The 13,868-nt window shown below is 41.0% G+C and overlaps 1 protein-coding gene across 7 annotated transcripts in view; it reads left to right on the plus strand.

Annotated features, from left to right (window-relative positions):
• The window catches only part of col11a1a (collagen, type XI, alpha 1a), a 109,416-nt gene that overhangs the window by 31,760 nt on the left and 63,788 nt on the right, over positions 1-13,868 (plus strand). For 5 of the 7 annotated variants that reach the window (XM_049565708.1, XM_049565710.1, XM_049565709.1 and 2 more), the window contains 7 exons: positions 5,027-5,152; positions 7,181-7,270; positions 8,519-8,614; positions 10,992-11,261; positions 12,586-12,651; positions 12,922-12,963; positions 13,090-13,152. In XM_049565708.1, the coding sequence (XP_049421665.1) occupies positions 5,027-5,152; positions 7,181-7,270; positions 8,519-8,614; positions 10,992-11,261; positions 12,586-12,651; positions 12,922-12,963; positions 13,090-13,152 (753 nt within the window). The remainder of the gene's footprint in view (positions 1-5,026; positions 5,153-7,180; positions 7,271-8,518; positions 8,615-10,991; positions 11,262-12,585; positions 12,652-12,921; positions 12,964-13,089; positions 13,153-13,868) is intronic. The other 2 variants (XM_049565711.1, XM_049565712.1) reach the window with 2 other exon arrangements.

Consider the following 13,868-nt stretch of genomic DNA (forward strand, 5'->3'; position numbering starts at 1 on the left):
GTGCCGTCTAGCTCCTCTATTATATCCAAGAGACGGCAGACAGCTCGAAGGCCGATACCTCCCACACTCAGCAGCTCACACCAAAACAGTCTAGACTGATAAATAGCACTATGGGTAAGAGGAAAAATGTGTACTTTTAATTTTAGGGTGAATCGTCTCTTTAATGAAATGCAGAATGAAAGAATTCAGTTCATACATTTCAGATTTACCAGGGATGTAGTTAACAACACATACAGTCAAAGCAGCTCTTTGAGTGGTCAAAACGGAGAGCTTCAGATATCTCAGTAAAAATCACATAGTTTATTATAGTGCCATTATGTACACATGGTACTACTACTACTACTATAGTGTTTTTTTTGTTGTTGCATTATTGCTATATATCATCCTCTGACAGTAAAAATCATCATGTACTTGTTTTTCAAATGTTAATGACTCATTTAAATACTCCATAAACCCCACTTGAGGTGAATACTGCCAAGAATGCACAACAAAGCAGAGGATACAACAGGTACGAAGTAGTAAATGGATTTCCACAAGGATTCATGAGCCTCAGCTGTTGATCTTGACCCTGCTTCTCTCTTTCAGCCTCTCTGTTTTCTCGTTGACCTCTGACACCACAGTCATTAACACACAGCCTCGTGGGCCTGTTTCTGTGCCGTACTGTGCTATGCTGTAGCCAGGAGGGGCATATTTTGGAGCTCTGGCTTCGCTCCAAGTTGCCAGGGGCTTTTATCTCAGCAGTCCACAATGGAAGACAGGCCCAGAGCCTCAGCATAACTCTCCCCAGGTGTTTCCCAGCACAAAACATCCTTTACCATCCCAGCTGCTCTCTCTAAATCCCTGCCTGTCTGTCTCTGGATCCCTCTTGGTGTTCCCTTCCTGCGTTGACATCAGTTTCTTACTTGTCTTGTCTTGGCTTTGTAAGTTTGCTCTTGTTTGTTTGGTGACTCGGCTTTTATTTTCAACTGGGAAGACAGATTAATGCACCATTAAAGGAAGAAACCTTTCTGCAGGATTTCTACCATGAAAGAATTATTACTGTAAAAACTATATGTTACTTTTGGCAAGTATCTGATTAATTTAGGTGTTTTTTAACATCAGTCCTCTTGTATCTTGTAAACCCTAGACTTGTTTCAATGCGTCATTAACACCTAGTCATTTTGTCTTTTCTTGTTTCCATGTTAATGTGTTATCAAATGTCATGTTGCCCATGTCCTCCCATGACACAGCCAGAAGTCTCCCACTTGTGCTGATCTGGACTGCAGGTCGAACACCATGTCTCCACCGCCTATTTGTGTGCAGACGGGTGGCTCTCAGACATGGACTAATTAGAGCTGACTCTAGGCAGGGTTCAAGCATTCACTGTTGGTCTTAGGGTGACACATGAGGTAATACATGTCAACTTGACTCAGGGCAAGGCTTGATCTCTCTTTCTCTGTCGAGCCTTACCAAACACACATACGCACAGACACACACTCAGCCGAGGCCTTTCCAGACTTGGCACCTAGGTGTACTGCTGTCCCATGCTCACTTGGCAGGTCGCTTTTGTCTTTTAACGATCAGTATAGAAAATGTTTTCAGTGGCTAACACAGAAGATAAGTGATATCCTTCAGGAATGGTGTGCATGTCTTCTCACAACTAGGACACTAAGGTTTAAAATCACTCTGAAAAAGCCTGAAATGATATTTTTGTTTTAGTCACCAAAGCTTAAAGGAATAAGTTAGCACATAAAGGGTGGTATTTATTAGAAGATCAAGACCACTCTGAATATGATGCTGGAGCCATTCATTGTACAGATTAATCAAGCCAGATATAGTGATCTTTTGAGGTGCTGGTGGATGACTTTTGTCACCTTTTGACAGCGCCATGCAAGCTGTCTCCTCCAGTTTCCTGTCTTTATGCTAAGCTAAGCTCACCAGCTGCTGGTTGTAGCTTCATACTTACCACAGACATGAGAGTGGTATTGATTTTTTCATTCAACTCTCAGTATGAAACCAAAGGACACATTTCCCAGACTGTCAATCAGTTGCTTTAAAAAAGTAAAGTCTCAGTAGGAGTCTGGGTGTCTTTACCTTCTGTGCTGTGATGTATTTCCCAGTGAAATGCAATACTTGAGCAGTGTACAGTTAGTAGAGGGATTTAATTTAAATCCTTCACATTTGATTGGTCCAATAAAAATTAGGAGGCTTAGAGTTTTGCACGATATGGAGCTACAGCAGACTGTTGTTTACACACCTCTTCCTCACCATTAGTCCAGGAGTAGGACGAGGGAGAGATGAATCAATCAGGCCTTCACCACGTTGTTTTTGAAATGAAAACAAAGGTTTTGCTCACTGATATCCAAACACAAATATCTTCCTTTCTCTTTCCATATTGTACTGTTAGCTACCACAAACCACAAATAGTGAAGTGTAGATTTATATGATCAGCATTTGATTTTAAAATACTCTGATACTGATTTATTGATAGAAATTTGACTTATAACAAAACGATCAGTTAACACGGGGACACAGAATTAAAACTGAGAAATTTCACTTGGCTGCACCTTCTTTTAGTCTTAACATGACAACAACACATTGTAGACTTTTCCAAAGTGTAGAAATATTGTACATTTTATCAGAAAACACATCTCAGCTGATGTTTCAGACTGTAGAAGTGAGACGATGTCCTGCTTACAATGCATTATCATATTACTGTAGCCATTGAAAGTGTCATACCTGCAGTATAATAACCTGGTATGAGCAGAAGAACTGTCATTGGCCCATTAAATCAGAAGGCTGGAATGACGCATTACAGTGAGAAAAGATCAGATATTTGGCAATCTGAGGAACGGGCGAACAGCCATTGAATGCTATGGCTGATTAAGCAAGGCAGAATAGGTATTTGTTATGGTTTCAAGTTTGATGCAGTGTGTCTTACTTGTGATTGACTGACAGTATATGTTTTAATGGTCAGAGATGCGTTCAACCAGTGAGAGAAATCAAAGTGGCATTCCACCCACTCAGAGGCTCACACGGAGGAATCTCTGCACTGTCAAACTGAAGCTGTGCAACGAGACGTTGATTGATGGTGACACAGAGAAAGTTTCAAAGAGCGCTGCTTGTTTTCCCATGGGACAAGCCTTAGCATATGGTTGTTTATACTAAGGTACATGTTAAGGATCCATAGATGTAGTTTTAACACGAGGAGGATACACACACACCTTACACACTCGCACATTCTCTTGACAAGTTGCAGCCTGCTTCATTTCTCTGCCAATCGTCTGTTCTGTTCTTCAACATATAGTGTCCCTGCTCACACAAGTGCATTGGGATTTTACCTCTGGGCTCAGGCATCTCTGTGTGCTCGCCTGCCAAACGTCCTAACCAGAGACATGCCCCTTCTTCTACCTCCCAAGAACCCCCCTCAGCCGTCTTTGCGATGTGTATAAAGGCTCAAAAAACCAGCCTCCAGGAACTTGGTTCAAGCAATTACAGACTGCAAAGACAAATCCAGATGCTTTCGCCAATATGTTCACTGTCTTGCAGAGAGCTGTGTGCTTTGGCTGTAGGACTGATAACAAGGCGAGACAGAGCTGGAACGGTGTCAAGCATTGTGGTGTCCCGTCCCAACCGTCGAGAGAACATTGTGGTCTGAGTAACTTTCACAAACCCTGTCTGAGATTTTCAAGGTTTTACTCTTTCCTGTGTTTGGCTATTTTAGTAGTTTTCAGACAAAGCCATCGTGTATTGTTTGTTTTTGCTCAGTACGTTCTCTCTTTTATTTGTCGAAGTGACATTTTCAGAAATGGCTTAATTTTAGCCCAGCGCTCTTTGACGCTAATTGCACCAGACACAATCAGTAACTATGTGGTCTTGTGAGCTGAGACTTCAAATTAAGAGCTGTTGACAGTTGGGTTTGATTCAGAGCTTGACTGATCCAGTAACAATGCTGTTATTTGAGTGTAAAAGAAAAGAAAACAGATATTTGTTTTGGTACATTGCCAACATATTTGGCAAGGTTTGAAAGCATTTGTTAGGGAAAAGTTATGTATTGTGGCAGAAGATTTCATTGTTGAACTGAACCTTAAATATAAAAAAGTACAGTAACCATAAATAAACCAGTAAATGCCTGAGAGTGAACCTCACTGACAAATTCTTTTACTGTATTACACATAGCCATGCCAGGTGTTTCTTGTGTCTTGATGATACATGTTTATTTGATGTCCTGAGGTAAACCCTGCTGCTGATAATAATAACTTCCCCAGCGCCTGAACTTCGTTTCCTCCCTGCACCGTGTGAGGGTGGACTCTGTGGGGTGTGTGTCAAGCTGTTTAATCATACGAGGGGGGGATTTACTCTGCCAGACTCTGTACGTGCGTGGGACCAAGGGGCTCACATCTGCAATTTAAGATTTACATTTCTGCTACTTTGCCTAGTATATGTGTGTGTGTGTGTGTGTGTGTGTATGTGTGTGTGTGAGCTAGATGAGACAAGACTTTTCGTGTGTGTGTGTGTGTGTGTGTGTGTGTGTGTGTGTGTGGCTGTGTATGGGCAGCCTTTTCTTGTCTGTAACTAGTGATCTGGTTTCATCAACATTTGTAAATAGATCTAATCCACAATAGTGATTTCTAATAACAACCGTATATATTTTTTAAGGTTTTGTATGTGCAGTAATGGCGTCTTGAGCAGAGAATGAAGTCACACCACCTCTGTTTCACTGTGGTTTGTTGTGGGGTAAACTAGTCTGGCTGTGCGTGCGTGTTAGTGCATGTGTGTATCCTACTGGCTATCTCATCGCGGCCAGTCTGCCCTGGTCTCATACGGCTTATATATGTACGGCGTTGTTGCAGAAGCATAGCATTTTGCAACTGCATTTTGCTGTTGATTAGCATCGTTTATGGAGTACGCATCGTTAGCTGCTCCATGTTGAGGATTGTGTCCAGACAACTCAGTAGTCACATCGAGCCCCTTTAAACGGTCATGGAAGTTTACATGTGCGTGACAGTTTGTCTCTGACACAAGTTTCTTTTTCTGTTTTCTGCAGGGTGACATCCAGCAACTTCTGATCGTGGCCGATCCCAAAGCAGCTTATGACTACTGTGAACATTACAGCCCAGACTGTGACACTCCCCACAGTGATTCCCTGCAGGCCCAGGAGCCAGAGGAAGAGGTCAGCCAGCCAGGGAGGGTGGGGAGGTTCAACTAGGAACCATTCGAGGGCCCTGATTAATTTCTGTTTTAACAGGAGGAGCTTCACTTTAAACTGTGCATTACTCATTGTTCATCCCCACAACCTGTTGATTACTTTCAAATGCAAAGAAACTGCACCTGTCAGGTTTTAAATGATGAAACTGTGTGTCCTCGTGTTTAGCCTCGATATGGAGGCAGACGTTTTGAAGCCTACTTGTTCTAAAGAGCTTTCGTGTTAGTTCGTAGTTAATTGATGTAACTTATTAATATTAGAATAGGTGATAGGTGCTTTATCAGATCTTTGGAATTTTTCTCCAGGTATATAACAGGTGCCTGTGTGTCTGAGTCCACTTTTGCCAATGCATTTAGCAGATCCACTTAAGTGTAGCTTAGCAGATTTTAGGCTTTGGGAAATATATTTGCTGAAATACAATATGAATGAGGAGAACTGCCATATAATAGATCAGGTATTGTAAGTGCAGACTTTATCAGTAGAGAACTGATCAGTCATGCTGACTACATTGGTAGTGAATATGAATTTATTTTTAATCCTAAGACAGCATTTGACTTTTTTCACATATCACTACACACACTGTACATTGCACCATTGGGGTGTGCCCTTAAAGGGTAAATACACCCTAAATCAATAGTTGTAACCATGCACGGTGCACATCCCGTCCAGTGATGTCATAGCAGGTGTCGTCCATCAGCTGTCAAAGGTAAAATGCCTGCTGTGATGTCCCTGATTGAAGGCATGATGTGCATCTTCCATAAACATTTCAATCCATGGCAAGCAGTGCAACAGCTGTTTTCGGACCTGTAACATTTAGTGTGTATTTACAGTTTAAAGTACCAACATGACAATTTGATTTAGTGATTATAGTAATGCTGAGCACATACAACACGCGGTGTAAAATGTTAATTTTGAAGATATAATTAAAGCAGCTGACAGGGCTACCTATGATCCTCTCTGCAATTTATAAAAGCTTATTAACCCAAATTCTTACTCCTTTGAGTAAGAGTTGAAAACAGCAGCCAACGACACAGCTGAATATGTGTGTCTCTTTATTATTCTGTAGCTGTATCTGCCATTCACACACTTAAAACTGCATCAGTCTTAAGTGCAACAAGTTAACCCCTCTTTTATGTTTGTCTGTTAATCATTAATATGATTATAAGGGGCAGAGTGAAACAATCATGGACACTGACCGGCTTTCAAATAGCAAAACAGAGCCTGAACCTGAGTCAGTGCCAGCTTATCCCCAGAGATCCATCTATCTTTCATTAATTTGATAATTGGAAATACACATGCCGTCAAATACCATAGCCCATCATTATTAATCAGATGAGCATGGTGTCATGTTGCAGCATGAAGTGATAAACCTTTATGACTAGAAGTTTGGGTTTTCCCTGCATTTCACCTGAGTATTATTATATTGTGTAGAGAACAAAACTAAGATTAGGTGCACTTTCTTTAAATCACCCCCCTTTAATTTAGCTTAGCTTGAAAGTCCTGAGGTGTACAATTTACATGCTTTAGCAAGAACGTTCCATTACGATATCCCTGAAATGCAGCTGGTATTTTTGTCTTTGAGGTTTCCCTGTTGTTTTCCTGTGTTTTATGAACTTTTTAACATCCCATCTGCTTACATGTTTGTAGGCTAAGACCCACATGGCTAGCGCAAATGCTAAACATTTGTTTACTCGTTTGTTCACCATATCAAGACCATTATCTAATTTAGTAGAACTTGGCTTTGATTATTTAAATGTTATGATGATTTTTTTCTTTTCTTTATTAGTAGACACAAATTGTAGTATGTTAATGTGTTATAAACAATCTTGATAATACATGATGGCATTACACTTTAACTGAGTAAACATGTGGCATGCCAAGGATGATATGTACCACATGTATCATCTTGTTGCTGAAAGAGCGCTAATGCTAACGCTAAGACCTCTCTTCATTCCACTCTCTCCTCTCTCCCTCTCTGTCTCCCAAACTCTCTAGTACACTACTGATTTAGATTACTCTCAGTTCTATGATTACTCTGAAGGAGCCACAGACATCATTCCCACCGATGAGTATTCTGAACCACAGGTAAATGAAAAAAGGAAAAGAAAAATGTAATGTCTCTTCTTGTCAGTCATCCAACCCATCCCTCAGTCCGTCTTGTGCTGTCTGTGTTTTGTCTGTATGTTTACGTGCACACCAGTACTCCAGTAACTGGGAGTAATCGGCTTTTTGATGATAGTTGGAACTGGTTTTGCCTACTATTTTATGATTATGATCTTACAGTAAGGCAGCAGAGGTAGAACTTTCTGTGTGCATGTTAACATACTCAGCGTGTCAGTCCTCTTTGTGTCTGTTTTATGAGGCTCCTGCCTTCTCTCACTCGGAAAATGCCACCTGCTTTGTGTGTTTTTGCATTCCAGCATGTCTTTAAAACTATTGTGTACATGTATACTGTATCAGCGATGTTTTACTTTCCATTTGGAAACTGCAACAGAAGCCATATAATCGCTTTGGCTCTTTCATGACTGTAATAGCTCTAAAGAGTTGCTGAAAGGCAAATCCTATGTGTTTTGTTTCTGCATCTGTCCCAGATACTTATATGTGCCCGAAAATTCTCCTGTATGTCACATGAAAGGCCCAGTCCTCAAGTGTTGTGGAGCATCCTTTCTGTCTGACTGTCACTTAAAATTAACATTACCATGGTCTGCATTCTGGTTGCAGCTCTTGTAGTTGATGTACATGGTCTTCATTTTAATAGACACCATGTAGACTAACTACTGCACATGGGCTGCTTCTGGAAAGTGGAGCACATGGGGTCCGACAGTTGGGTTTGAAAAGACTGTGCAACAGCAACGGATTGTACCTTTAAATCATTTCCACTTTTGAATGTTCCATGTTTGTCTTGGTGTTCTTTGTCGCCGTCCCCTCTTCCAGAGAACGAAACGTAGTGTCTCCATGAAAAAGAAGAGGACCAGAAAGTCCCTCAGTAAATCTAAGGCAAAGCCCGTAAACTTCTTTGCTGCCAAAAAATCACCAGCTAAAAAGTCTGCCGCTAAGAAGAAGCGACAGATGCCTGGCTACCAGGCCACAGCGCCAGCACGACCCAGAGGCAATTTTAGGGTAAACGTTCATGTAAAGACGAGACCAGATCCCATCAAGATCTTCCTGCCTTGAAGGGAAAATCTATGATGGCAGACTCAGAGCTCCCTAACCTCCTTTGTGTAGAAGTAGCAGAGTCTGTAGCTTGAGAGGACCCCTAGCTAATAACCTCTGGTTTGAGCCTTTGTGTTAACCCTTGCTTTATATTTCTTTCCTTTTTTCAACATGACTCAGCCAAACAATGTAGGAGATTACAATACAGACTTTGACTACGGAACTGTAGATGGTACTCATACTCAGTCCCCCTTTGCCACGAGCGGACCTGATGAGGTAATTTTTCATCTTCATTCTCATCTGCTTCTTAAAACCAGTGTTAGGTGTTATGGGAAATGTGAGCCAGGATGATTTTACCCAAGGAAGTATCTGGTATGAAATGACAAAGACACAACCATTCTCATGAATCGATGTGTCTTTTGACTCATTAGTATTTACATGTGTGGCAGAACTGATGGACAGGGGGACATTTTTTAATGTTTAAAAGCTGTGACCCACTTGTTCCACTCCTTAAAAAATAATTCGGTTGACATTGTTGATGACTAAGGCTGCAGATTTCATTAGCTCTCAGCAATTGAAAACATTAGACCCGTTCAGACCCTGCAAGTTAACCTAGCTGTTTAAAAATGGCTGACATATGGAAGTAATCATGACTTTAAAGTCTGAGGCTGTCTGGATACTAGAAACAAACAAGCAAATGCCAAACTTACTGTACTGTATCTTACTAGTATGATTAAAAAAGAGTATCTGCTGTGGAAACATGTGTCGCTCTTTCTAATAGAAACCACTCAGACTGTTAGTGAAGCAACATGTGTGCCTTTATCGAGAGCCAACAATATGTTTTCAGATATTTAGAGAAAATTCTGTTTCCTCAGAATTGCTGCCTCAGTCACTCTAGCTTGTTTAATTTTACTACCCACATAAACAGCGGAGAGTTGACAAGATTTGCAGCCTTATCCAGGATTAAAAGACGCCGATGATGGCAGAGCCTCTCTCAGCCAGTAAATGACAGTGGAGATTATCTGCCTAAGAATATATGCCCTGTCCATCACATCTGAAGCTTGGTTTTGATCACTAGTTCTGCTAATTGCCTCTGAAAGAACTATGATCAACAAGGCTAAAATCTCCTCACAGCCAGCTATGAATGTGCATTGTCTACTTCAGTGTTTGACAAAGTGGATGTGATTCTACAGGCAATTTTAAATATACAATTTGGTAAGATGAAGCACTGCCAATAGTGACTGTGTAACTGCATCCACTGTGTCGCTCTCCAAAGCTAAATCCACACTGATCAGTTTGGACGAAAAAAAAAAATGTGCCAGGTGATTGTGGTTGTTGTACCTGTGCCAAATACAGAGTACACCAAGTAAACTCACAAGCGGCTCAAAACATATCCTGTCAAAACAGATTTGACAGACGAACAAATTGAAATGTTAGCTGTGTATCTTGATGCACTCTGTATGTCTGCACAACCACTACAATCTGATTGTCTAGATGTCCATGCAAATTGCTGCTAGTGTCATTTCAAATGTTATTTCAGCCTTTCTTTACTTTCTGTATCAAAGGATAATGTATAGTTGTATGATGAGAGAGAAGTGAAGGCTGAGATAACATTAAGTCTGTCTTGACTTGATGGTTAAAGTTTTGATCGTCAGAGTTGATAATGAGTGTATTCAGTCAGTACGGTAACACTTTATTTATTCCTTGGTATTATAACATGTATGTTTAGCAGACTACCTCATGAATATGTGATTTAACAGAGCAAGCAGTATTTGTTTGTGGAGAGTTTAAAGGAGCACTTCACCTGCAAAATGAGAATTTGTCTATCAATTACTCACCTCAAGTTTGTGGAGAAAAATTAGTTTTTCACACAAGAAGAATCCAAAAAAGCAAACCTTCTGCATGAATTTAAGTCACTGGGGACCATGTGTAACAGCAGCAAAACTATATCAAAACATCTGTTTACATGCAGTATACTCCAAGTCTTATGTATCCAGCGGTATACGCAGTACTTTCAAAACGCATGCATTATCGTTAGGAAAGCCCTGTCTTGAGCACATATGTGCATTGTAAAATTTTAGCGAAAATGCACGTTTAAAAAGTACTAAGCATACAAATGGATAAATGAGACTTAAATTATACTGCATGAATTGTGTGAGAGTTTGTAAACTGATGTTTTGATATAGTTTTGTGTGTTTGCTTCAATTCATGAAGAATGTTCGCCTTTTTTGGATTTTCCGTTCACTGTAGAGGCATGTGAGAAAATCATAATTTTCTTCACAAATTCAAGGTAATAAGTGGTGAGTAATTGATGTACAGATGGTGATTTTGCAGGTGGAGTATTCATTTAACTCTTATTTAGTAACATGATTCAGTGCTCCAGTGTGTAGTTTAGCCTTTGCTTTTGGACATATTCAAATTACACTGACCCAACACTGTTAGAGCAGTTACAAGTTATTTTTTGTTGGAATAAATAAGGTGTTACCGTCGATATTAAAAATGTTGTTTTCTGCATATCATGCCAAATTATTTTTGAGTTTGCTTTAATAACATCTAAAAGTAGACTATTTGTCTCAACTGCTTAACTAACATCTTTATCTCCTTGGTTGCTCACCATTGCTTCCCCCTTCCTCGCTTGGGTAACACCTGGAAGGCTGTGGAGGAGGATGTTGTCGGTGCATATGTCACCGATGCCACTCCCATTGGCCTGGAACCCATTGTCCCAAGCACGGTGGACAACACTGGTGCAGAGGCGTATGACTTTAAGGAATATGACCTAAAGGAGTATGACTTGGGCGAGGTTGACAACAGGTTGTATGATTACGGGGCGTATGATGAGTATGGCACGGCCCCGCCCAGACCCACGGCAGTCTACGACGATGAGGTGGGGCCCGGGGTTGCTGCTGAAACTGATATTTCTTCCGTAAGTACCACACCCCGGCCTGGTGACTGACGGGTGTGTGCATGAACGGCACGCGTTAGGGACTCTGTTTGTGTTATGGACTCACTCTGTCTCCCAGTGCACGCCTTCCTAGTTGGTTGCTTGGCAATGTGTCATTGACATGTTGAGTGTGGAGTCTTGCTGCTGTCTCACTGGTGTGTGCATCTGTATTTTCGTAGAAATACATACTGTACAGTGTGCGCACAAGCACAAAAAAGTATCACACTCTCACATTTTTCCCTCTTTCTTCCAACGTCATGTCACCCCAACCTGCACACTACTCATACATACCCAACAAACCATCCCCACCCACTCGTCTCAGCAGTCAGATCTGATCCCTCCCTCTCCTCCTCTGCTGTTTTAACGAGCAGCCTGCCTGTGACATATCCTCCCTATATGTGCAGCAATTAGCCCACAACTCATAGGCAGCTGTCTGCACAGTGCACACATACTTACACAATTGTAATCAAGGTGTTACGGATTCCTTTCACTTCCCTCCCAGACTTTTGAACCCTGTCCTCACTGACCAGCAGTCGGAGCTTATCATCTAGTTAGTATGAATATTTAACCGATGTCCTTTTCTCCACTGCTGTTTAAATGTGCCCACTGTCAGAACATCATCAAACAATATTGTGTCTGTGTGCCTGTGGGTATTGTTACCATGGGAGAGCAAGGACTTTAATGATCTTGTGTGCCTTGTCAGTACCCCTCTACACAAACACCACCCACCCTTACACTCTTAGAGAAGCAGCTCCTTCCTACTGTATCTCACCCCACTTACACACATAAACACACAATGCAGCTGAACTAATTAACTTCACTTAAATGTGAAGCTGTACACTGTATGACGACGTCTCTTATGTTCTGTCTTTGTATATATATATATGTTGAATTGTGTTATTTTGTGAGGTTTGCATGACTACAATAACCTGTTGGTGTTAAGCAACATTTATTTGGTCACCATTAGCCACACTGCACAATGGCAATGCAATGACGGCATTGCTCCATTTTCAAGCACATAGAGGTCCATCCTTTCTCGTTACGACTAACATTTTTGCCTCTTCGGTTCCATAGTTTTATCTCACTTTGTGTTTGTCTTGATTCACTCTCTGCCTCTGACATAGTTACAGTAGTTGCAACTGAGCATATGGTACTGATTGATTGAGTAAAATTTGTTGAAACACTAACACACAATTTTCTCACTGGCTGAACGGCCTCCTCCTCGCCCATCATTGCTACTCATTCACTTGTGGACTGTAGCTGCTGTGTGAGGAATGTCACCTCTGTGCTTGCTTTGTAACTACAGGTTGCTGGTGCTGCAGGAGCCTTCGGCCAGAAGGGAGAGAAGGGCGAGCCGGCTGTCATTGAACCTGTAAGTGATGTAATCAAGTCATTTTAGCTTAATTATCCTGTTTGCTGGGTTAGCTGTCAACATTTTTCTGTCTTTGTAAAACCAAGTGAATGAAGTCAACTGCAGTTTTACCTCCTTTAAGACCCTCTACAAAGCACTGGAAACACCTAAAACTTTCAACAGAACCCCCCCCCCCCCCTTAATTTCCTGACTTATCCCGAACCTGTCAGTAGTATTGCTGTTGCACAGGTCAGTGTTTGTGATGTGAAACAATGTGCTTGGCTCTTAAAGGGCATGCTGATTGAAGGACCACCAGGACCCCCCGGCCCAGCTGTGAGTATATTCTTAAAAAAGAATTAAGTCAGTGTTTTTTGCACCAGAGCATAATTAAAAACTGTTGTTGTCAGATTTGATGAGCTTGCCTGCTGGTGGTCTGCTGACTGAGCTTTGTTTATGTAGGGTCTCCCAGGTCCCTCTGGCCTACAAGGACCCCCAGGCCCTGCTGGAGATCCTGGTGACAGGGTGAGTTATCATTTATGCCCCCCAAACCAGCCACATTTTTTAATCAGTTTTCTTATTTGTTTCAAGTGTAAATATAGCATGCTTATAATGCTAATTGATAGATAATTAACACGGTTATGTCATGCAAAGCCTCTTAAGTCAAAGTATATTTGTCTAAGTTGTTAATGAAAAAGTTTTCCAATCTTTCTTTCGCTGTGTTGGTTTTTAAATTCATGTTGTTCTAGTGCTGCTAAAGTTAATATTTTCTGTCCATTGAGATCATGCTAGCAGCTTACATTTAAGATTCAGCATGCAATGATCTAATAGGCAACAATGAATGGTTGATTGTGAACATGTTTAGCACTTAATTGATACAGTGACCTGTCAGACAGTCTGCAAACCATTTTTTTGATAACCAAACCACATTAAATCATCTTATGTTTCTGTATAGAGCCATTTTAGAAAGCTTTGTTTCCATGGCCACATAAGACACATTTTTATTGGCAGTTGCCAAATGAAATTGTACATTCGGATTCCTTAAGTATCACTCAGTTCAACCATTGTTATAAATCAGTGTGGAAATTATATTAAATGGCACAAACCATGGCCTTGCTTTATTTCAAACAAGCTTTTGAATTCCAAGGTAAGCAGAAGAATGCACTCCAAGGTGTCTCAGTATGGACCAAAATAGAGTAAGTGGAGGAAATCTTAATTTGACTTGCTTTAGCTCCACCTCC

Source organism: Epinephelus fuscoguttatus, linkage group LG21 (genome assembly GCF_011397635.1).
Source record: "Epinephelus fuscoguttatus linkage group LG21, E.fuscoguttatus.final_Chr_v1".
In the NCBI taxonomy this organism is placed as follows: domain Eukaryota; kingdom Metazoa; phylum Chordata; class Actinopteri; order Perciformes; family Serranidae; genus Epinephelus; species Epinephelus fuscoguttatus.